Below are 25,935 nucleotides of genomic sequence, written 5' to 3' on the forward strand. Positions count from 1 at the left end.
TTTTGTGTCCATCCAATTATATTGTATTTTCAGAAATGTTTGTCTTTATAGAAAAGGTTTCATCTTCACTGTATATTACAGTCTTGCCAATTGGAACTAGTTTATCTTAGCAGCTAAGACTCTTTGGAGTGATATAAGCATCTGCATGTGAAAGGGTCATGCTGTGCTGCGCTTGTCACTGTGCTCTGTGTGCTAGACAACTAAATTTCCAACAAAAGTTAAGTAAATGCACTTATGAAATGATCTAAACATGCACATCACTTAATGTAAACACTAAAATACATGTATCTTTATGCACAGGATGCTATTTTGCTGCCCAATCTCACTGACACATATACCCAATGAAACTAATCACATTTCAGATTAATATAATGCACATGAAACCAGAATGCTCTGGATTATAGTGACATGTTGCTGAAATGCATTGTGCTAATTAAATACAAAGGCGTGCTGTAAAGTAATGTCTCCGAATTTTTTACGTGAAAGTTCGTAAAGCTTTTTAAATAAAACAAACTGTCAGATGTTTTTTATTCTAGTCTTTGATCACAATATTGTGATCAAAGACTCGAATAAAAAACATTTGACAGTACCTGGATCACTGTTTGTATTCGCGACTATGTTGCAGCTTGTAAAACAAACTTTACTAACTTTCTACATCTACAATCACTTTTGAGTGTCTTATAAACAGCCTGCTTCAATACTTTAAATGAAATACACATCGTTGCTATGTGGATAACATTATTTTTTCCGAAAGCATTTGAAGTATATCTAAGCCACATGACAGTCGTGTTGAAGTGTGTTCAGTCAGCAGGCCTCCACCTGAATGCGAAAAAGTTCTTAGTCATTGCTCAAGAAATAAAAATCTGGGAGCATCTAGTGTATGGCACTGTAGTATGTTTCGATCAGAAAAAATGAGAGCTGTCACAGATTTTCTGATTCCTTGGCACTTTCACGATCTGAAAAATTTGCTCAGAATGTGAATACACAACTAGCAATTCATAAAGGATTTCAGTACCAAGGCACATACTTTTCAAGAACTACTGGAGTGAGGTGCCAAATTTTCCTGGAATTGAATGCAAGAAATATCTGTTCTTCTCCTTATGGAAATGCTGGCAAAGAAGTCTTAGCATTTTATGACAAGAATGCCGAGACAGAATTTCATACTGATGCTAGTGGTTATGGGATAAGTGCAGTTCCTGTGCAAATTCAGGAAGGTGCTCCACTCTCAAAGTCAGAGAGGAACTATTCTACAACTGAGAAAGAGTGCCTTGCAGTTGTTTGAGCCATCAACAAGTTTCTGTCATATTTGTTTCACAAACCATTCACTGTTGTGATGGACCACCATTTGCTATGCTGGCTGACTAGCCTGAGGAATCCATCAAGTGTTCTGGTGAGATGAGCACTGAGGGTTAGGTAATATGACCTCACTGTGATATACAAAAAGGATGCAAACACATGGATGCTGTGTAGTGATTTAGAGAATATCTGTGTAAGTTCTAGAACCACTCAGCCTTCTACCATCTTGAACACGCATTATTCTGGTATGAGTGTGGGATGGTAGAATCCTATCTACTGCACGTCACATGTTTGAGTGTGCAGGTTTAAAATCAGTCGCAGGAAGAAAGTAGACGCAGCAGGTGAACGGCACTGACAAGTACCCGTCAGGCAATCCACAGGTGTTTTAGTGAGTGTGTAAGGAAGAATCATGGATTTTATTTGCAGCTCTGTGCTTATTGGGTCATTGACTATTGCTATTAAAACAAAGACAGTTGAAAAATAACTCTTCAAAACTCTTGCTGTAACCCTGCTATAGGCAAGACTTATTTGCTGATTTATGTTTTATGGTATCAAAGCCAACTTTCTTTTAATTGTAATTTAATTTGTTTCCGACATTCGACTGTACGAGGGACTTACCGGAAGTTATATATTTATGTTGAAAGTGAGTTTTATTGTGTATGAAAGTCAAATACATCATTAATTGACGACAGGCAAAGTTTGTATGTCTACTTATTTTATAAGTAGAAAGAGTCTAAAAATTCCTGTACCTAGTGTTATTCGCTGGAGAAGAAGTCAAGAGGGTTTCCAGCAGCCGGCTATCCAGTAAAGAAGAGTGGCTGCAAATTCCAAGTAAGCCACCTCATAAAGAAGTGGAGGGTGGTTTGGGGGAATAAACTGAAATAATTCAGTGTCAAACTCACACTTTAAGTCGGAAACATTAGAGCTGACTCCCTTTCAGGGATTTCTTTGGCAGATCGCAGTAGCTTGGATGAAATCTCAGTCATCCATGCATTAAGTGACATTGCTGCTGAACAGAGGGAGGTCCAGCATTGCTGGAAACCATGGACACCATGAAGCAGGAGGAACCAAACAAAGGAGAATTTTGATTAATAAGTAGAACATTATGTAAAAGGAATTATGATCTGCTGGGGTGGAAATGTTTGCTTGTAATCCCGTCTCATCTACAGCCAGCTATCTTGTTTTCCATGACATGCCATGCCATGCCATGCCATCTGGTCACCTGAGATTCATGAATACTAGACGGGCCTCTACGAATCCCTGAGACACTATTTCAGCCACTGTAGAAATGTTAACAATGGAACCACATGATTTAATTACCTTCGGGCATCTGATACCAATTCTGGGGAGGTTCCTGAAATTGACAATGGGAAACTAAGTAGTAGTCTGCACTGACTGCTTCACATGCTTCACAGTGACCAAAGCTGTGCCGACTGCCGAATCCCAAGAAATTGCAAAGTTCATTGTAGAGCACCTTGTGTCATAATCTCTAATGATAGAAAAGTTTTCCAGATGAGACAAGCATCAGAGGTAATTTCACATTGCACCGTCATCTCCAGGATAACAACTGTCTACCATACATAGACAAATGGCCACACAGAATGCTAGTAAGATGTTGATTGCTATGCTCTCGATGTCTGCTGATGTCAAACACAGGAATTGGGATATAATACCCGCCATCGTGACACTCACATATAACACAGTGAAGCAAGATACTACAGCCTTCACACTGTACTTTCTGCTTCACTATCGTGTATTCGAAACACCAATGGATACACTGTTCTTGTTTCAACCAGGCAGTGCTTAGAATGACTATGCAAATGTGTCATCAGGACCAAAGAAACAAGGCAGCTGGCTTGCATATGGCATACAGAGCCTGCACGCCTAGGAGAAGGACTGAGAGTACTATAATACCAAGCATCGACCAACGACCTAGAACCTGGGAAGCTATGTATGGATTTTTAAGCCTTTGCAGAAAGTGGAACTATTGGAAAAGTTACTTAAGTGCTACATTAAGCTGTATCTCGTAGTCTTTTGCTAGTCGAATGTCACAAAGTCAAGGATTATAACCTGTCATCATGAGGACAAAAGCACAGACACTTCCATGCCCTTCAAATGAAGTCTTACTATAGTCCTTAGGCGCAAATCGATGATGGGGGGTCTTTCTCCAGGACACTAAAGATAGACTCAACAGTAGTGAAGCTTTGATGGGAGGGCCTCCCTTCAATGCTCATCATAATGGAGAAGATCAAACACAGCCAAAATGTGAGGAGGATCCTATAGTGCTGCTCTGCCGTTGAAGTGGGAATATTCCACAATGTCCTACAACAAATTCTGCATTTTTGAACTGATAGTGGCTAAGAAAAAAAAATTTGTTGCATTAGTTATTGAACACCTCTCGTAAATCTTGTAAAAATGTTTATGTACTTCTCACCTTATCTGCACCCTGTACAACTGGTACTTAGTGTGTGTGTGTGTGTGTGTGTGTGTGTGTGTGTGTGTGTGTGTGTATGTGTATGAGAGAGAGAGAGAGAGAGAGAGAGAGAATAAATCTTGTCACCAATGAAGGTTGAACATAAATGACAAGTGAAAATTATTCAGGAGCAGAGATATATTTTGCTGAAGTGAGCACCTAGTCAACTTACAAAAGATATTAACAAAAAAGAATAATACGACTTTTAAAACCATGAAGCTAAATGGAATGTGTTATATCACTGCCAGGGTGGTACGCTATTACAGAGTGGGCCCAGGAACTTATTTAATGCAGTCAGCAAGTGTTTCAAAATTTTCTCCTGCATACTGGCATAGGATAGATAGCTTGTTGCAGTAGAAACTCTTACTATTTTTGCCAGAGTACCAGACAGAAAGTCCTTAGGCTACCACTTTAAAAGTGTTGACATTTCTCAGTTATTCAATAGAATCCATATAGAACCTCGCATGCCACTCAATTTTAGGCACAACATGTTTAAATGTGACTCATGAGGTCAAGAATATTCATTCGATGTGGTACACATTTTGTAAAAATCTGATGACATTTCCTGTGATCTTTCCTGAAAACTGAGTTAACTGAAGTTAGGCGGCAGCTGTGGCTGAGCGGTTCTAGGCGCTTCAGTCCGGAACCGCGCTCCTGCTACGGCCGCAGGTTCAAATCCTGCCTTGAGCATGGATGTGTGTGATGTCCTTAGGGTGGTTAGGTTTAAGTAGTTCTAAGTCTAGGAGTCTGATGACCTCAGATGTTAAGTCCCATAGTGCTTAGGGCCACTTGTACCATGTGAACTGAGGTTAACAGCAGGAAAACTATTCACTTTACTGGCAGACAATATGACAGAAATGTTTGCTGCATGTGTAACTGATTCATAAAGATATGCTTTTTGATGAGTAGGTAGCTCTAGCACCACCTGCAGCTGTTCATGAAAATTAAGATACTTAAGAGTAGGGACCACTATCTGATCCTGTAAAGTCTTAAGTGGATCACTGCTGCATCTCTTTGCAATATTCTCTCTTTGCAAAATGTGTAGTGGGAATTTTATCAATTAAATTTGATCACAAAGCAAAAAAAAAATTTAAATCAAATGAGAAAATGCAAATACCCTCAAAGACAAAAAATACAGTGCACCATGAAGGAATCATCCAAATCGGGTGGAAATCAGTATATGTGATGTGCATGTAGACAAACAAATGATACAATTTCAGTAAAATTTTATGACTTATTAAAGAGAAACACATTCACCACTTCTTGCCGCCTCCCACTCTGGAGTACACTAAAAGTTTATTCCTGGACTACTCTGCATCCACAGCATCTGAAAATGCAATATAGTAACTTTAGAGGAATATTTTTCTCTTCTCCTGTGTTCTTTTGACAATGGTAATTGTTCCATCTGTGTCATCAAGCAGGTGGATCGGCAACTGCAGTGAAGTGCTCGGCACGTTTCATTATGATGGTAAGATCCCAGCAATGACTTAAGAGAAATATTTTTCATTTCCTTGGTCCTTTTGACAGTAGTAATTGTTCCAACTGTGTGCTCAGATAGGTGGATCAGCGACTGCGATGAAGTGCTCAGCATATTTCATTGTGATCGTAAGATCCCAGCACTGGCAGTAACGTGCGAAGGCTCTTTTACTAGTACGATAAAGGAAAAATACATAGTACAAGGTTTCATGTAATTTTTGTAAATGAGAGTAATTTTATCACCGTATTTGTATTTTGATGCCATTATGTCGGTGGGTGAAGTTATAGAAGTAATATGTCGACACGGAACGCTGGAGTGTGTCAACCGACACTACTACTTATTGCTTTAAAGTTGGTTATGCTGAGGCCACATGATGCTGCTCAGTTCTGTCACTTACACAGGACTTGGCCTGAACCTAAATTAACAATCCCTTCATTAAGTGATGAACACGATCTTGAACTCATCCTGTTTATCATCAGATATTTCCTCAGTTTTGGAATCTTTCCCATAAGTATGAAATGATGCTGTGGGCAACATTTCACTTGCAGTCTACCGTGTGCTGGCCTCTGATCTGGCCACATGCAAAGTCTGCTTACTATGCCACTCTGCTCCCTTGGTTCAAACTTCGTCTGCGAGTCACTCTCTCATGACCATTACACAAAATATCTATGCACTCATTTTGTGGACTACTACAGGTACTGCATGCAGTGTTGCAAAAGTATGCCATGTACCTGTATGTCACTGAAGCTCAAATTTTTTCGTGGTTTGAAGGATTCCTTGGTTTATGGTCAGGAGCGTGTTATTTTACTGACTTTCATGAAGTTTAGTAATTTTAATATCATTGGCAGGAAATAAATTTCCAACAATAAATTTTTAACATCAGCTGCACTACTCGTAATGTTTGTCAACGTTGCAACACCTATAGTTGAGTCACTGTAAGATGATCCCTGATGGGTATAGTGGGCTGGGTGCAGCAGCTTTGGTGCCTACTACAACCAATCATGTTAAGCAATTTTGTAAACATCTCTATAGCAACGCCTCAGTGTTGTTGGAGCTTTTATAGGTGGCTACTGTTTTTGCCTGCAGTTGTTTGTGCTGTGTAGTTTAAAGCTGGCAGCAGGGCTGCTTGCTGTCAGGGATCAACCTACACCGACTCAGCTGTAGGAAGATGTGTTTGACAGGGATGAACTTTGCTGGCCGGAGTGGCAGAGCGGTTCTGGGCGCTTCAGTCTGGAACTGCGCGACCACTACGGTCGCAGGTTCGAATCCTGCCTCGGGCATGGATGTGTGTGATGTCCTTAGGTTAGTTAGGTTTAAGTAGTTCTAAGTTCTAGGGTAGTGATGACCTCAGCTGATAAGTCCCATAGTGCTCAGAGCCATTTTGAGGAATGAACTTTACAATGATTATCACATGCCAGTACATGTGTCATCAGTTTAACTGAAGGAACATGCCAGTTTCCACCTTGCTGATTTTAGGGCTTCTACTGTTTGATGTACATATTGGCCACAAGTGATGTAACTTGTGTTGTAAAACACTTTTTATTTACATCTTGTGTACAAATGGATAAAGAACCATTTGTTATTTTATTTCACAGGTATCCTTACCACATACACAGCTGTCAATAGCATGTTATTCGGTTCTGAATCACACTGAAGTTGCTAGCAACATGGCTCGCTATGATGGCATCGAATATGGATACCGGGCAAATGAAAGCAATTCAGCTGAAGCACTCTTCGCTGCTTCTCGCAGATCTGGCTTTGGTGAGGTTGTTCGCAGCCGAATTCTCTCTGGGAACTATTTCCTCCTGAGAAGGTGAGATCTGTATTGTATGACTATTATCAGTATGCAGCTTTATATTATACTTCAATGTAAAAGTTATATATACTCTAGAAAATGCAAAAAGTTATAGGAAAGGTAAAACTTAATCACGAGACACAGTTCATACAGTAATGTAAAAAACATGTAATTAGAAAAGTTCTGAAAAATGTTCAGCCACATATTGGCTCACAAGTTGACTTGTAAATAACCTTGCTAGCTGATAAATTAGGTTTATTGATGGAAATTATTTAAAGATCCAGTTTGAAGATTTTTGTTGGCAGCATGAAAAGTAGTAGTGCCCATTGTAGTTAGGAGAGTTTCTTATATTGTGCAGATTACTGCTACACTTCAATAATGTTGTCATGTAAATATTAAGCTAGCAGTAGGAGAAAAATATCAGTTATTAACAGAACCAAAGAAATACCCTCAAAAGGTTTTCCTTTATGACATGATGCATATATTATGATGAATTAATGAACATTAGCCCATTAATCGCTTGTGGGCTAAGTTTATTTTAAACCCCTCTTGTGGAATATCAGCTAACATTCCTAACTGATAATATTTATTGAGCTGGGTGATTGGTTCATTCTCAATTACTGCCTCAGTTATACTATACACACATTTTCAATGACAGTAAGTTGCATTGAAGAATGTTGTCAATTAATTCCAGTCTTTAATTCAGAAAAAGCAGTGAAAATAGATGCAGATGTCATGGACATGAGCAGTAGAAGCTGTTGTTAGACAGAGAGCAAGACATAGGCGATGCAAGATAAGGATGATGTGGATGGCGAGATTAAAGAAGTAATCAAACTCTGTGTTTTTGATACAATTTAGAGGGAAATTGGCAGTAAAATAATTGAAATTTCATTATCAGAATTGACAAAGAGACCAGAAAACAGTAGTGAGTAAAGTTATATTTATCTTTATTTGTGCTGTGTAAACAAAAATCGTAAAATGGTTATTGTAGGTGGTAAAAATAGTTTGTTGGGCAGACATGCAACTGTTGTTCAGTGACAACAAATTACCTGCTCTGCGAGCTGTTGTATTGCCATAAGATTTCATGTGGGAAAGACTCTCAAACAACTCCTTAACCGTCAACCTGTTTGAGTTCTTGAGTCCAAAAAACAAGTAACTCCAATTCTAGGTTCAGCAGACACCACGTTGCTCTTGATAATTTCCCTATACTGGTAGCAGCAATGCAGGAGGTGTTCCTGTGCCCACACCACTATTTATTTCCTTTGAAAAATACCATTGTAATTCAGCAAATATTAAATTACCAATAAGATCTGTGGAACGCAACAAATGAATGAGTGGACCTCATAGTACTCTTATACGACAACCAGAAAGACTATAATGATGTTTGTAAAAACAAGATTGCGAACTAGGTTGTGAATGGGGAGTACAAGAATGTCTTTCTCTTCTAATACATTAATCTTCAAATGAACACTATTTTCATTGAAGTTTCGGGAATGTTCTGCAAGAGGACAGGGTGCCCTGAGGAAATGTAGTGATAGTCGTCTTTTTGCCATTTGTATGAATAGTGTTGTGCTCGCAGTAAAGATCCAAACCAAATGCTCTTTGTCTTTGAATGCTATCTCAACTTCCTATTCTTCCTTCAACCTCATCACAGCAGCACTTGAAAATCTTCATTTTCCTGTTGTTGTTGTTGTTGTTGTTTTTTTAAAAGAAGGCAAATGGAGTTCACTGCCATATTTCAATAACTTGAAGTCAAAAAGTACTTAAGTGTCTTAGCAGTTGATCTCTGGTTACTGACAATTTATACCTCCTACCATTTAATGAGCTGACTCTCATATGTAGCTGCTCAGTATGGAAGTATGAGGTTCATTCAAATGAAACCTTGTCAGTGCATCTACCTTTGCCTTACACATAAGGTGGCACCATGTAACTGCGGGTATGGTAGCACCATCTATTGGTAGAGAGACTGATGCATGTGCACCGTTTGATGTTGCATAGCACCAGAGTGGTTTCACACCAAAGAGAGGGTGATGTCACAAATTATCGCCCACTCTTGAACACACAGGCATGTAAGCAGGAATGACAAGGAGTGATTTGATTTTTAGCAGTGGAGGGAGTTGGAGGCTGTGAAATGTATCGACAGATGAAGGCTGTGTATGGTAAGTACAGTCTGAGTCGTTAAAGTGTTATGGAATGGCGCAAACAATTCCTTTAGAGGTGCGAGTCACTGGAAGACAAGCCTCGTCCTGGACAGGCTCACCCTGTCATCACACTGGAAATTGTTCCAGAAGTGAATGCTGTAGTCTTGGACAACTGCAGAATCACTGTGGATATGATCCATCAGTTACTGGGTATTAGCAAGAGCACCACCAACATCATAATGCATCAACACTTGAACTTTTGAAAAATCTGTGCGCAGTGGGTTCCCCACCAACTGATCGCTGAACAGTGCAATACTTGAATGGCACTGTCTTTGAGTCAACTGCGATGTTATCATGAGGAGGAATACACCTTTCTGTCGCGCATTGTCACAGGTGACAAAACATGGTGTCACCATTCTGAACCAGAAAGCAAGCATCAGAGCAAGCAGTGGAAACATGCGACTTCACCATCTCCAAAGAAATCAAAGGCTTTGCACACCACTAAGGTCATGATGCCCTCCTTTTTTTACCACAAAGGCCCACTGCTTGTCGAGTTCTGGAGCAGGGAACCACCATAAACGCCCAGCGTTTTTCAATCCACTTTACAGAACCTTAGATGAGCCATCAAGTCGATACACTGAGGCATGTTGTCCAATGGCGTTATCCTCTTGCATAATAATGCCCTTCCACACATGGCCAGTGCAGTGAAGATGACTTTGCAGCAGTTTCAGTGGGAAACACTGGAACATCCACCGTGTGACTTTCATGTGTTTGGACTTCTAAAACAAGCTATTCGTGGACATTGATTCACAGTGGATGGTAAAGTGTGTGACTGGGTCCAGGCCTGGATCCAACAGCAACCTACTAGCTTCTTTAAATTGGGTGAAAACACGACGACAACTTACGGTAAGCATCAGAAGGCTTTTGGAGAGGAGGTTATGTCAAGAGCTCAAGGTTTTTGTTGGCATAAAATGTTTAGTGACGGAAGAACGAATGTTGAAGATGATGACTGCAGTAAACGACCATCAACCTCATGGACAGATGTCTACATGGCCAGAGTGCATGACTTCGTACAGTCTGATCAAAGATTATCCGTGAAAATGATTGCAGAAGAACTGAACTTTGTAAAAGAGTTCTTCGTCTCTTTGTCAACATTGCTGTTAATTGGGTTCTGCATCACGATAATGCACCATCCCATACTGCTCTGTCAGTACAGCAATTTTTAACCTCAAAACAAATTTCAGTACTACCACAGCCACCTTATTCACCAGATATCGCTCTGTGTGACTTTTTTCTATTTCCAAGAGTCAAAACGGCGGTCAAGGGACACCATTTTCAAACAGCAGAAGATGTCCCTGAAGCTGTGACGAGGGTCTTGGAGAATATTACAGAAGTTGAGTTCCAGAAATGTTACCATCAGTGGCAGTGCTGGAAAAAGTATGTGCAATCAGAAGGGAACTACTTTGAAGGAGACAACACAATGTTTAGTTCGTGTGAAATAAGTAATTGAAAGTGTTCCCAGACTTTATTTACACCCTGTATATACAAGGTGATTTACCACCATGTACAAACTTAAGGGATTGATCAGTGAAAGAATACGGGACAAAAAAAAGGTCTAATGAACTTACGTCCAGAAATGCATGGTTTCCATGCTAGAGACCATTTATTCAGTCATACTGTGTTAGAGAGACTGCGGACTAATAGGTACTTACTACGCGGCCACAGTTACAGTAAGCATGGTTTGCTCCTAGAGGGCGGAACTGTTCCTCATACTCTGTCCTGCTGTATTAATTGGTAATGTTGTGTGTGATTCACTTCTCTTGCTGACTCACCTTGTTGTGGATGAGATACAGCGTTGTACATAATGGATCCATATTCGAATTGAGAGCTTGCCAACATGGTGTTTGTGTACCGAAAGATAAATGACAACAGGCAGCGGGCAGCAAGGTTGTAACAGGGTACCTATCCCCACTGACGACAACCATAGCATTCAGTCTTCACAACAGTGTTTCACTGTTTGTCTGACATAGGATCATTTCAGGAAGCAGGAAATTATGAAGGACACACGCACCCACAATGTTCGGACACCAGACTTGGAGGAAAATGTGATGAACACTATGGAAGACAACCGCCATGTCAGTACCAGGCAGTTGAACTGCCACTACAGCGTAAGCCAGATGACCATGTGGAACATTCTCCGTGACAACTGTTACTACCCTTATCACTTACTGTGTGTACAGGCCTTACTAGCAACAGACTTTGCACATCGGGAGCAGTTTTGTCACGGGTTTCTACACCAGGCAACTCCGATTCCAGGATTTGTCATCCATCCTATTCACAGATGAGGCCGCCTTTACGCGGAATGGTATCTTCAACTTTCGTAAGTCATCTGTGGATAGTATGCAGAACCTCCATGGTAATGGTGACGTCATATCATCAGCATCGGTGCAGCTTGAAGGTGTAGGCCAGGATAATTGGCAACTGTATTTCCATTCACATCTCGCCTAACAGGCTGGAACTGTCAGCATTTCTTGAAGGTTACTTTGCATCCTCTGCTGGAAGAAGTGCTATTGATGATTCAAAGGGTTATGTGGCTGATACATGATGGTGCTCCAGTCCACTTCGCTATTAACGTACGGATGCTTCTCAGTCATGTCTTTCCTGATCGATGGATCAGACGAGGGAGTCCAGTTGCATGACCATCTCATCCACCAGATCTCAACCTGCACAGTTTCTGGTTATGGGGCCATCTCAAAGTATCATGTATGCAGAGCCCATTCCAGATGTGGAGACACTGGAGCAGCATATTCTTTCTGCCTTTGACACTGTTTGGATGCAGCCAGGCTGATGTGAACATGAGAGACAGAACATGCTACACCGCTTACACACATGCGTTGAGGCAAATGGAAACCATTTCAACACGTGTAACTGTGGCTGCTTGGTACAATGCGTATTAGAGTGCAGCACCTGTAACAACGTATGATTGAATACATGGTCTCTAGCATGGAAACTATGCATTTCCGTACACAAGTTCATTAGACCTCACCCCCCCCCCCTCACCACCACCACCACCACCACCACCACCAGTATCGTCTCATTGACCAATTGGTGGAGAAAATCACTCTGTATAACTAATTTTGTTTAATGTGTACTTCTCAAATTATTACTACAACTATTTACAAAAAATTTTTGAAAGTTGCATCTACAGGCACATTTGAATTAAGAGTCTGTAGTTTGATTATTGGAATCTAACTGCCACTATTGTGGCATTGTCCAGTGTGCACACCTCATGCGACATGCTGCGCGTGCACTTGAGTTTGTTAACACTGCAGTTACCGTATTTACTCGAATCTAAGCCGCACTTTATTTCCGGTTTTTGTAATCCAAAAAACCGCCTGTGGCTTAGAATCGAGTGCAAAGCAAGCGGAAGTTCTGAAAAATGTTGGAAGGTGCCGCCACAACTAACTTCTGCCGTCGAATATATTTAGCGCTACACAAGCATGCTTTGTGGGCACAAAGATAAATACTGGCGCCAGACCTTTTTTTTTCTCCGCCCCGAGTTTCGACCACTGCATTTTCATACATTGTCCAACGAAGTAAATACAATTTCCGTATTGTTCATCTTCGAATGTAGCAGAATTTCAATGTACTACGAAAATCCGACTGGCAAGACTGTTAGGGATGTTTGTCAATATGGCCAACTCTACGTTCCGAGTTTTTTCCTACCCGTGAGAAGAGATGGTTGCTAATAGGAACCTGATGAAATGTGAATCACATGCAGTATTCTCTTCACCATAAGAATAATACGAAAATAAACATTTTGCAATGTATTCTTTCGTGTTTGCTGCTCTCATTTAAATCCTGTCTGCCTAATAAACTACAAAACTAGAGTGAAACAACAGCAAACGCGGAAGAATATACGTATCGTGTCATGTTTATATTCGTATTATTCTTATGCCTAATAGTGATATAGTCAGAGATGAAGCACGGCAACTGACTAGATTTTAAATGTAAGATGACTCATTTCTGTGTAGAATTTGATGTACTAAAGAAGCGGCCGCAAAGATTTTCAAACGAAGAAAAATTTGCGCCTAACTCTCGTTCAGAACATGTTCTATCATACGCAGTCTATTATTTGGTTCTTGTTGATTATCAAAGAAAGCAGCAGTGTAAGTAACAACAAACTGCAGTCTCTTGCCATTGTTTCGCTAATGAGACGATTCCTCTTTTTTTTAAAAGAAAAAAAAAAGGCGGCGGTAGCGCACACAAAAGCAAGTCATGCCGCGAGCGGCGACAGGCCGTACACACGCACTATCAGAATGCGACAAACAATGCATGACACAGTACAGTAATGGATTTTCAGCTTAGAGTGACGTAAACACCTATAACAAAGAAAACGGCACTTATCAGATCAAAGCAAAATAAGCAATCGATTCAAACCAGACGAAGCACGTGAAAAAGGAAGGGTACTCGTATAAATACGGACGGAGCGCCTGACGCATAGCAGTGGCTACCTGGTAAAGCTTAACTGCTAAGCTTACGACTCGAACCAAACTACTGTAGCTGTATCGTCTTTCATTCGACCTAAATTGTGTCTCGTATTACAATGGACCAACTTTGTTTCGATTTGGAGGTGCGGCCTAAAACTTTTCTCTCCCCTTGAATTTCGAGTCTCAAATTTCAGGTGCGGCTTAGATTCGGGAAATATTTTTTTCCTTTATTTCGAGTCTCATTTTTCAGGTGCGGGTTAGATTCGAGTGCGGCTTAGATTCGACTAAATACGGTAAGTTGAGCTGTCCAAGAGTGTGCTACAATTTCACTTGTTTACCCAAAGTCAGTAAAAGTGTCCATCCCATTGATGCAACATGGTGTGCTGAGACTTGTGCATAGTGGACCTATCAATGCTGTGGTGAGGAGATTCATCATTTATGGCCAGGCATTTGTTCCTGTCGTAATCCACCTTTCAGTGGTTGAACCAGGCTCTTGCTATCAACATACTGAGGACACTTGAATGGGTAAGTCTCCGATGCCTTTATTCATTTCCATGCCCTCTCTGTGGTAGAATGTCTCGTCAATACCCCAAGTCCACCAAGGATATAAATCTTCATTACTCCCCAGCACTGGCACACATCTCTTGTGGGGAAAATACATGGAATTAAGGTTTTCAAACCTTCACAAAATGTTCGTAGCATATTTACAGTTATTAGTTCACATATGCAGTCCTGAAAACATACTCAGTTTTACATCATGCCATGGTTTTTACATTTCATCATTGTTGTGATAACCTAAGTACTGACATTTTGAAATATATTGACACACCAGGTGTACGGTTTTCTTACTCCGTACATATACATTTTCAAATGGGATTTATATTTCTTTACTTAAATAAGTTACATAAGCACTGTACAGAAATTTTACACACAAGACAGTTAATATTACATACATTTCTCATGATTTTATGTCGCGTAACATCTTTCAGTTTTTACATCCATTTTTATCACATTTTACCCTCAGACATTACCCTGTTGAATGTTCATTTGTGAACAATTTGTATTCATAGTCTCATCTTACTTTGAAATTACACAGGTTGTCTTTTTTCAACCCTATTCTCCAGTATTGACAAAATATTTGCGTATAACATCATCACATGATGTGCCTAAGTTTTATGTTCGTAGTAGAGCTTTGTAAGCTGTTTACAACCTATCAACGGTAAATGCGAGTGTGTTTATATGCTAGAACAATTGTGACTGGTCCTGCTGCATTTTAGTGTGTGCCTCAGATACCTCCCTCACCTTTTCCGTGAACTGTTCTTGTGTCTCGTCTACTGATGACACTTTTTGTCTTATGTTACTTATATCTTGTAACAAATCAGTGAGCAATTGTTTTTTTAGATCTTTCCTTGTATTTATAAATTTATCCAGTGAGTCATTTGAAAGATAAGCAAGCCTATCTTTTGCAAGTCATTGAACTGTTGTGTTACATCGGTTTTGAAATCATCAAGAATTTGCTGTTGCTGTTCAAGTAATTCCTCTTATCTATCTGTCTGTTGTTTTGTAAAATCATTAAATTTTTCATTGATGCTTTTCTGAAGTATTTCATTTTGCTCATTAAGATTATTAAATGTTTCGTTTTGCTCTTCCTCAAACTATTCCTTGAAATCATTGAAGCTCTGTTTAAATAACTGTTGTAACATTTGCTCCATGATTGGAGTTTCCAGTGTGCGCAATGCACCCTGTCCAATCACGTTTTGCATTAGGCGTAAGTGTGGCAGGCAAAGAATGATTTAATAAGTCTGCAATGCCGTGTGTTAATTTTTCTCCAAAGGAAAAAATACTCCCTGGAGGAAACAATGACTCTGTCTCATCTGCTGTCATCATTGTATAATTTCGAATGATAATGTTCCTATCATCTGTGTCCATGTTAATTGAAAAATGTAATTAGTTGTCACTGCGAACAACATTTTCAGTTTAAATTTCATTTGTTGCCACTTCCATTTCAACGACATCTTGTGCTTGGCTATCCTGCAATGGACTGGCAACAATGTGCCTATTTTGTGTACCAATTTTTTTGAAAGTTTTACAAAATAACGAAGTAAATGAATACTTTTGAAAATGAAATTTTATATTTGTAATTGTGAGGACACCACTACAAAACCTATTCAGTGGTTCCTCACTAATATGAATCAAAATACATTGTCTGCATAACTCAATTGTATGCTCAAATTTCTCTCCCTAAAATTACTCGTCTCGTGTTTTACAAGAATGTTTCAATTTGGGAATAAGATTAGGAAAGTATTGTGATCACTATTGGCAGAGCGTCCACAGCTTAGGGTCTAGTGGCTAGCGTTGTTGTCTCTGGATCATGGAGTCCCAGGTTCGATTCCCAGACAGGTTGGAGATTTTCTCTACCCAGGGACTGGGTGTTTGTGTTGTCTTCATCATCATCATCATCATCATCATCATCATCTTCATCATCATCATCATCATTTGTGACAGTGGATAAATTGGGCTGTGAATAAAATTGGACTGCGTAAAAGTTGGGACTTTGTACAGGCACTGATGACAGTGCAGTTGAGCGCCTCGCAAACCAACCATCATCATCACTATTGGCAGAGACGCTACTAAGCACAGATATGCACACAGTGGATCATGAATTTTTCTACCTTTTTGTTGGCTTTTTCGCTCCTTCCACAAGTAATTCTCCAATTGATCATGTTTCAGATTTTGCACATCATGTACTTTCCATCCTTGTTGCGATAACACAGTATCCCATTCACGAAACAGAGAAAGACACCAGTTAGCATAATAGAAAATTTACAAAGTTATACAATTTTTTTAAAATTATTACAAATATGCTAACTCTCCTGATGCCATGTTCTAGTGTAGGTCGCTAGATATAGTGGTTGGGGAGAGAAATAATGTGAATTGTCCAGAGCTAAAATAATTGTCATTTATCCACACCAAAAATTGTCCATCCAGAAACATGCGCAGGTGTAGATGCATGTGTTTTAAGAATGTTGTAGCAGTTCTGGAACATTTATTCAGTGTTAATTCCTTTTAGTTTTGGCATGCGGCTTGGTATTTACCTTTTCTCCCCAACAATTTACAACAATGCTGGTGTGGCTATGGTGGCTATTCTCTCTCCGTGTTGACATTCTCAAGAAAGGTCCATTTAAAAAGGCAAGCCCTTACCGCATCGGGAGAAGGAAATTAGGACATAGCTCAGTAGTAGAATGGAAAATTTTAGTTAAGAAAATACTCAGAGTGCAACTATGTACGTTTTTATAGCACCAGCTCAAAAGACCAATAGACACTGAAATTGGTGAAGGAAAAAAAAAATACATAAAAAATGGATAGTTTTGTTTTTCAGTTTTCTGTCAGCATAGACATAATCAAATGCTCCTATGATATCTTTGCCACACCAGGGACAGCGTGAATATTTGTGTACTTCTGTAGGCCATTACAAACCAACACAAAGATTATATGAGCAATTCATGATAAATGTATTTAATCTCAGATCCTGTGCTGTTCACTTCACTGGTTTTCAGAGTACAGTGGTAGACATAGTTGGATGTAGACTTTGTCTGCATGCATTTATGTGCAGTGTTTATATGTGCAGTATCCATGTATGCAGCTTTGCAAAAGTGACATTTCGTATACTGCTGACAGCTTGTAGTGCTGATAAGGATGTCGTTTTACAGGAATTACAACAAGTACTTCGTACAAGCATTGAAACTGCGAAGGCTGATAGCTCAGGATTTTGAACAGGTGTGGTCTTTGGGTGTTGATGTGCTGCTGACACCAGTAACTATGACTGATGCTCCAAGGCACTCAGAATTTGTCAAGCTGGACAATAGACAACAATGCAGTGGTCAAGACTATTGCACACAGCCTGCCAACCTCGCAGGTGAGAAATTTTTGTAGAATTAAGGAAGATATCTTTGTAACAAGTTGCTGTGGTAATTTCAATTTAATTCAGAGTACCACTATATACTTTGTAAATTTCAACACAATTTCTTTTTCACATCATAACATTGATTATTAACATAAAATAAATTATTTACTTATGTAAAATGAAATTTTTATCTGAATAGCAACTACAAGGACCATTTCATTTTGCAGCTGTATATAAATTTTTTGTGGTACTTACAGAGCTTGTTCTGGTGTAATTATTCTGCAAACTACATCTAAAATTTTCCTTATTTTTAGTGTTGTGGGCAACTTTCATTATTAACTCAGATGAGATCCCAACTGAATATTATTCCTAACGTAACCCACTTCTGAAAGCCAGATGTAAGTTCTACAGCTGCAGATTTTTGTTTTATGCCAAATATATTCAATTGTAATAGTGAAAGAAATAAATGCCCAGAACTCTGTTTCAGGTGTTAGGTCCAATAAATAAGGTAACAATTAAATAAGCAGAGCACTGTCAGGTGACTCTGATTTGGTAGGTACTCATGACAACACAATAGTTTTCACTTCTCAAATTCCTGATGACTGGTAACACTAAAATATAATCCCTGGAGGGAAAATCATGTTCTATTCATGAAACTGTTGAGAAAGTTTAGAGAACCAGCATTGGAGACAGACTGCAGAATGATCCTATTCATGAAACTGTTGAGAAAGTTTAGAGAACCAGCATTGGAGACAGACTGCAGAATGATCCTGCTAACACTAACATAAATCTCCTGTAAGGCCCAAGAAGACAAGATAAATTATGGCGTGTACTGAGGCATATAGATACTCATTTTTCCTCCACTTCATTTGCGTTTGGAAAAGAAAAACGAATCGCTAGCAGTAGTACAAGGTGGCTTGCATTGTGTGTGTGTGTGTGTGTGTGTGTGTGTGTGTGTGTGTGTGTGTGTAACATACACAATTCACCAGACTACACTGAATGTCCCAAAGAATTATGAATCACAGACACTTATATCATGATCAGTTTTGATAAAGTCCCTTTAAAGAATTCATTTGACATTATTGTTGAATGTTTGATTCTGCCATGATGGACTTGTAAAGACACATTGTGTTGTTGTCGTTGTTGTTCTTGTTGTTGTGCTCTTCAGTCCAGAGACTGGTTTAATGCAGCTCTCCATGCTACTCTATCCTGTGCAAGCTTCTTCATCTCCAAATAGCTACTGCAACCTACATCCTTCTGAATCTGCTTAGTGTATTCATATACTGATCTCTCTCTGTGATTTTTACCCTCCGCCCTTCCCTCCAGTACTTGGTGATCCCTTGATGCCTCAGAATGTGTGTATCAACAGACCTCTTCTTCTAGTCATACAGACACTTTCAGAAAAGTCTTCCTGACACTTAAATCTGTACTCTATGTTAACAAATTTCCATTCTTCAGAAATGCTTTCCTTGGCATAGGCAATCTACATTTTATATCCTCTCTACTTCGACCGTCACTCATCTACTGCTTTCAGTGTCTTATTTCCTAATCTAATTCTCCATGGATCTTAATTCTTGCTCCAAATTTTTCTTTTGGTTACTTTACTGCTTGCTCAGTATACAGATTGAATAACATCAGGTAGGCTACATTCCTGTCTCATTACCTTCTCAACAACTGCTTCCCTTTCATGCCCTTCGATTCCTATAACTGCCATCTGGTTTCTGTGCAAATTGTAAATAGTCTTTTGCTCCCTGTTAAGACACATTGATCTCAAAATATTACCTGTACGGATTAGATTAGATTAGTTTTTCGTTCCATAGATCCGTGTTGAGGAGATCCTTGTGGATGTGGTACATGTCACTTCTTTTTTTATTTTTTTTTATTTTTTTTTTTTTTTTAAACTGGAATAACAATACTAATAGTATGAATATATACAATACATCATTTGTTTGTATAAAAAAATTTGTCAGTGGAATTGAAGGAGTTGGCCACTAGTAAGTCTTTCAGGCTCCTTTTAAACTGATCTTTATTTTAACTAAATTTTTTATGTTTGCTGGCAAATTATTGAAGATGAGTGTTCCTGAGTAGTGGACCCCTTTTTTGAACTATAGTAAGTGCTTTTAAGTCCTTGTGCAGATCAGTTTTGTTCCTGGTATTGTATTTATGAACTGAGCTGTTTGTTGGAAAAAGAAATATATTATTTAGGACAAATCTCATTAAGGAGTAAATATACTGAGAGGCAGTAGTTAGTATACCCAGTTCTTTGAAGAGGTTTCTACAAGACGTCCGTGAATTTACTCAGCAGATAATATGTATCACACGCGTTTGAACTCTGAAAACTTCTGTTTGACTTGAAGAGTTACCCCAAAATATTATATCATATGACATTATGGAATGAAAGTAGGCATAGTATGGAAGCTTTTTCACTTTTATGTCGCCTATGTCTGCTAACACTTGAAATGCAAATACAGACTTGTTAAGGCGTTTCTGCAGTTCTGTGGTGTGCTCTTCCCAACTGAATTTATTATCAAGTTGTAATCCCAGGAATTTGAGACTGTCAACCTCTTCTATCTACTCTTCTTCGTACTTTATGCATATGCTGGGTGGAAACCTCTTACAGGTTCTGAATTGCATATAGTGAGTCTTTTCAAAGTTTAATGTCAGTGAGTTGGCTTTAACCCTTTTAGTGCCAAATACGATCTGATCGTGATCCAGATTTTCGGCGAAAAATGCCAGTAACGATCTGATCATGATGCCTTTCTCATTCGCTAGGAAATACTAACAACTTTGCCTTCAAGCGCGGAAAAAATGAATGAGAAAGGCATCACGATCAGATCATTACTGGCATTTTTCGCCGAAAATCTGGATCACGATCAGATCGTATTTGGCACTAAGAGGGTTAAACCACTTATTAATATCAATGAAAATATCATTAGCAGATCTTTCTAGAACTACACTCGACAAACTATTTATTGCAATACTTGTGTCATCTGCAAACAAAACGAACTCTGATTCTGGCAGTGTAACTGAGGAGAGATCATTAATGTACACAAGAAAAGGCCCTAAGATGGATCCTTGTGGGACACCACATGTAATTTCTTCCCATTCTGATGATGACTTAATTCACTAGTCCCTTGCACTGACACCCTTTGTTTCCTGTTAGTGAGGTATGACTTGAACCATTTTGCAGCACTGCCCGTGACACCATAGAATTCTAATTTATTTAAAAGGATGTTGTGGTTTACACAGTCGAATGCCTTTGACAAATCACAGAAAATACCTGCTGCTTGTAACTTGTTATTTAATGAATTAAGTACATTTTCACTGTAGGTGTAAATAGCCTTCTCGATATCTGAACCCTTCAGAAATTCAAACTGTGTTCTTGATAATATGTTATTTGTGGTCAGATGGTTGAGAAGCTGCCTGTACATTACTTTTTCTAAAATTTTTGAGAATGCTGGCAAAAGTGAAATCGGTCTGTAGTTTGATGGCATCTCTTTATCCCCTTTCTTGAATAGAGGCTTAACATCTGCATATTTTAGCCAGTCAGGAAATGTCCCAGTTATAATTGACTGGTTACACAAGTAACTTAGAATTGTACTAAACTCACAAGAACATGCCTTAATTAACTTTGTTGATATTTCATCGTAACCATTAGAATGCTTTGTTTTTAAAGATTTTATTATGGAAGTTATTTCTTTTGGTGAAGTGAGTGACATATTCATGTACCTGAAGCTATTTGTAAAGGCTAGTTTCAGATATTCAAGGGCATTATTTACTGATCCTGACAATCCCATTCTATCAGTAACAGATATAAAGTACTTGTAAAATAGATTTTCCACACTATGCCCATCGGTTACTAATGTGTCATCTACCCTTAGTGCTATTTACTCCTGTTCCTTTCTGATTCTACCGGTCTCCTCTTGCACTATATCCCATATTGTTTTTATTTTGTTCCCTGACATTGCCATCTTCTTCTCGTAGTGCATTTGTTTAGATGTCTGAATTACTTTTTTTAATATTTTACAGTATTCCTTGTATTTAGCTAAATCATCTGCATTGGAGCTATTCTTGGTCGACAGATACATTTTCCTTTTTGTCTTACAGGAAATCTTTGTTCCTTGTGTGATCCATGGTTTTATTATAGACTTCTGTTTAATGTGAGTAACTTTTAGAGGAAAACAGTTTTCAAACATGGTACTGACATTGTTCATGAATGTGTTATATTTTTCATTCATGTTATGAGCACTATAAACATCTTTCCAGTTCATATCTTTGAGCAGTTTTCTAAAACACTCAATTTTTGGTTGATTGAATACTCTCCTGTACTAAGATTTAGCAGTCTTGATAATCCGCCTAGAATTTACATCTAAAACAAGGAGCTGCATGTCATGATCTGATAGTCCATTTATTACAGGTTTTATGATATGATTTTGTTCCTTTGATTTGTCTATAAAAATGTTATCAATGGCTGTCCTTGAGGATTTAGTTATCCTAGTTGGAAAGTTTACAGTGTGAGTTAGATTGGAAGACAACATTACTAACTGCAGTAAATGTTTATTGGAAGATTGCATTAGAAAATCTGTATTAGTCACCAGCAATCAAAATTTCTTTGTTTCTTCCTGTTAAATAACCCAAAAGAGCTTCTAGATGATTTATGAATAGATTATAATTTCCTGCAGGTGCTCGGTAAATAGTTACTATTATATAGGATGTTATGGAACTCTACTCCTGTTGCACATGCTTCTAGATGCTGCTCTAAACAGAATTTATTAATGTCAATGTTCTTGAATTTATGGCAGTTTTTAATAAATGTGGCAACTCCACTTCCATCCATATCTACTCTGCAGAAGTAGGAAGCTAGCTTAAATCCTGAAATGTGTAACATATCTATCCCAGTGGTCACTTGATGTTCAGAGAGGCAGATTATGTCAATTTGGTTAGATGAATTCATTTCACCGATACAAATGAGTAGTTCATCAACTTTATTTCTGAGTCCCGGAATGTTCTGGCGTAATAAAGATAACTGATACTGCATACTGTGGGATTATAACTGCTTTGATGAAGATAAACTGGCAGTTTCTGATTACTGTCTGTTAAACATTGTTTAAATGGAGGCTGTATGCTAAAATCTGACTCCTGTTCATCTGTTTCCTCAAACTGAGTGTGTCTGCCAATCTCTCTTAAAACTCGTTTTCTATCCCCCTTCCCTATCCTAAAAAAGGCATCCCTCTGACACCTGTGGCCACTGGTATTTTACCACTTGTGACAGTGTCCCCCCTTAAGTTTTCTGCAATTAACCCAGACAGTTTTCCCTTCCCTTTCCTACTTAGGTGAAGGCCATGCCTAGTTTAGCCCCCCCTATCAATAGCATCCACTGGAATCAAACCAATATCGGACCCTGTATCCGTCCTAAGCAGCCTCTCCAACTCCAAGTTCACCCTCCCTACAGAAGAGTTCAAATGAGGCCGATCATGGCGTCTTAACACAGACACAAATCCCACACTAGTATGCTTCGTTGCTGATGCTATCTTCACCTGGTCACACTCTATGGAATATTCAGAGTCTCTGTCAGTGCTATTTCCCGGACCACCCACTATAACCACGGCATCCTCCTTTGTGAAATCCTTGCATAAAGAACCTATATCCTCTGTTACCTGACCCAGATCTGCACTAGGCTTGAAAAAGTTTGTGACCTGGTACTCTGGACCTAGATTTTCCTGCAGTAGTTGGCCAACACACCTACCATGGGAACTACCTAACAACAGAACTCTTAACGGAGAGTAGTATTAAGAACAAACTGAGGCGTGTTGTGGTGGTCCTGTTTGTGGGTCATTTCTAAGACGAACATTCAAAAGAAAGAATCTACATATAAACCTACCTGTTTCTTCTGATTTCTGGGTGACATATTTATCATAGAAATGGATGGTATGACGGGGCTTAATGACTTCTTGCAGAACCTCATTCCTAACACTGCAATATCAAGTTTACCATGGAGTAGATTACACGTACTTTTCGTTCCAGTAGATCCATAGTAAGGAATTCCTCCAGGGTGAAGAACATGTCAAAAAAATAAAAAACCTACAATACATATTTACAAAGAAATATGTTAATGTACCTTCCACAGATCCCAAGGGATACTGTCCTCATGAATGTGGAATAAGCCAAAAAATTCTAAACATTTTTTTCGTTTCAAAAGTAATAAATACAAGTAAAGGTTCAGTACACTGAGGTGTATATGATAATTCTCGGTATTATTAGTAACATACACACACATCACCTGTCTCTACTAAGAAATTCATCAATGGAGGAGGAGTGGGAGCTGGCCATCAGCGAATCCTTTATGCCCTCTTAAACTGAACTTTGTTAGTAGTTAAACTTTTTATGGTTGCTGGCAAGTTATAGAAAATGTGTGTCCCTGAATAACGGACACTTTTCTGGAAAAAAGTAAATGACTTTAAATCTTTGTTAAAATTACACTTATTTACAGTATTTATTCCATGAACTGAGCTGTTGGTTTGAAAAAGATATCAGTTTTTAATGTAGTTCCCTAAACAGGCCTTCTCAGGACAGTCTTGAATTCATACTACAAATAATTCTTATTACACATTTGTAGACCCAGAAAACTGAAGCTTGGCTTGATAAATTACCACAAAGAATAATTTTGTAAAACATTATGAAATGAAAGTAAGCACTGTATGCTAGATTTTTTATTTTTGTATCACTCATGGCGGACATTTGCATTGCAAATGAGAGATTTGTTTACTCTCTTCAGAGGTTCTGTGCTAAGCTCGTCCCAGTCGAATTTATTATCAAGCAGTAATTTCAAGAATTTAATACAGTCAACTTCTTCTATCTGTTTGTTGTCATACAGGGTGAGCCAGAAACTATGCAAAGAAACTGGTACATCTGCCTAATATCGTGTAGGGCCCCTGCGAACACGCAGAAGTGCCACAACATGACGTGGCATGAACTTGACTAATGTCTGAAGTAGTGCTGAAGAGAATTGCCACCATGAATCCTGCAGAGCCATCCATATCCATAAATCCATAAGACTACAAGGGATGGAGATCTCTTCTGATCAGCATGTTGCAAAGCATCCCAGATATGCTCACTAATGTTCATGTCTAGGAAGTTTGGTGGCCAGTGGAAGTGTTTAACTCAGAAGAGTGTTCCTGGAGCAATTCTGGATGTGTGGGGTGTCGCATTGTGCAGCTGAAACTGCCCAAGTCCGTTGGAATACACAATGGACATGAATGGATGCAGATGTCAGACAGGATGCTTATGTACGTGTCACATGTCAGTCGTATCTAGACATATCACGGGTCCCATATCATTCAAACTACACACGCCCCGCACCATTACAGAGCCTCCACCAGCTTGAACTGTCCCCCCGCTGATGTGCACTGTCCGTGGATTCATGAGGCTGTCTCCATATCCGTACTTGTCGAGCCACTCGATACAATTTGAAATGAGACTTGCCCAACTAGGCAACATGTTTCCAGTCATCAACAGTCCAATGTCAGTGTTGATAGGCCCAGGAGAGGTGTAAAGCTTTGTGTCATGCAGTCATCAGAGGTACACGAGTGGGCCTTCAGCTCCAAAAGCATGTATCAAGGATGTTTCGTTGAATGGTTCATAGGCTGACACTTTTGATGGCCCATCATTGAAATCTGCAGCAATTTACCGAAGGGTTGCACTTCTGTCATGTTAAATGATTCTCTTCAGTCTCGTTGGTCCCATTCTTGCAGGATTTTGTCCAACCGCAGTGATGTCGGAGATTACATATTTTACCAGGTTTCTGATGTTCACAGTACACTCGTGGAATGATCATGCAGGAAACTTTCCACTTCATCACCACCTCGGAGATACTGTGTCCCATAGCTCATACCCAACTGTAACACCACCTTCAAACTCACTTCAATCTTGATAACCTGCCACGGTAGCAGCAGTAACTGATCTAATAACTGCGTCAGACACTTTTTGTCTTATATAGGCATTGCCAACCATGGTGCCGTATCCTGCCTATTTACATATATCTCTATTTGAATATGTGTGCCTTTACCAGTTTCTTTGGAGATTCAGTGTGTATTTTCTCATAATAGATGTAAGAAATGTCTCTCATGCTGCAACACTCGCCTCGACACAGTTCTTAATTTTAGCTGTTACTTTTTAAATGGTAGCTACACCTATGTTGTATATGTACTCTTTGATTATGTGCTTCAGTGAGTCGATAGTGTGAGGGCTGTTCTTATAGACATTAGCTTTCAGATTTCACCAAAGGAAAAAGTCGAGGGGAGGTAAATCTGACTTGCTCATCATCATCATTGTGCTGTGTGCTGTTGCACCATCATGCTGC

The 25,935-nt window shown here is 39.1% G+C and overlaps 1 protein-coding gene across 2 annotated transcripts in view; it reads left to right on the forward strand.

The window, feature by feature from the left end:
* Window positions 1–25,935, forward strand: part of LOC126188310 (glutamyl-tRNA(Gln) amidotransferase subunit A, mitochondrial) — a 175,454-nt gene that overhangs the window by 113,710 nt on the left and 35,809 nt on the right. For both annotated transcript variants that reach the window (XR_007537850.1, XM_049929904.1), the window contains exons 7-8: window positions 6,842–7,059; window positions 17,383–17,588. Coding sequence is in view for 1 of the 2 variants with exons in the window: in XM_049929904.1 (XP_049785861.1) it covers window positions 6,842–7,059; window positions 17,383–17,588 (424 nt within the window). In the remaining variant the exon portion in view is untranslated. The remainder of the gene's footprint in view (window positions 1–6,841; window positions 7,060–17,382; window positions 17,589–25,935) is intronic.

This window comes from Schistocerca cancellata, chromosome 5 (assembly GCF_023864275.1).
Source record: "Schistocerca cancellata isolate TAMUIC-IGC-003103 chromosome 5, iqSchCanc2.1, whole genome shotgun sequence".
NCBI lineage: Eukaryota > Metazoa > Arthropoda > Insecta > Orthoptera > Acrididae > Schistocerca > Schistocerca cancellata.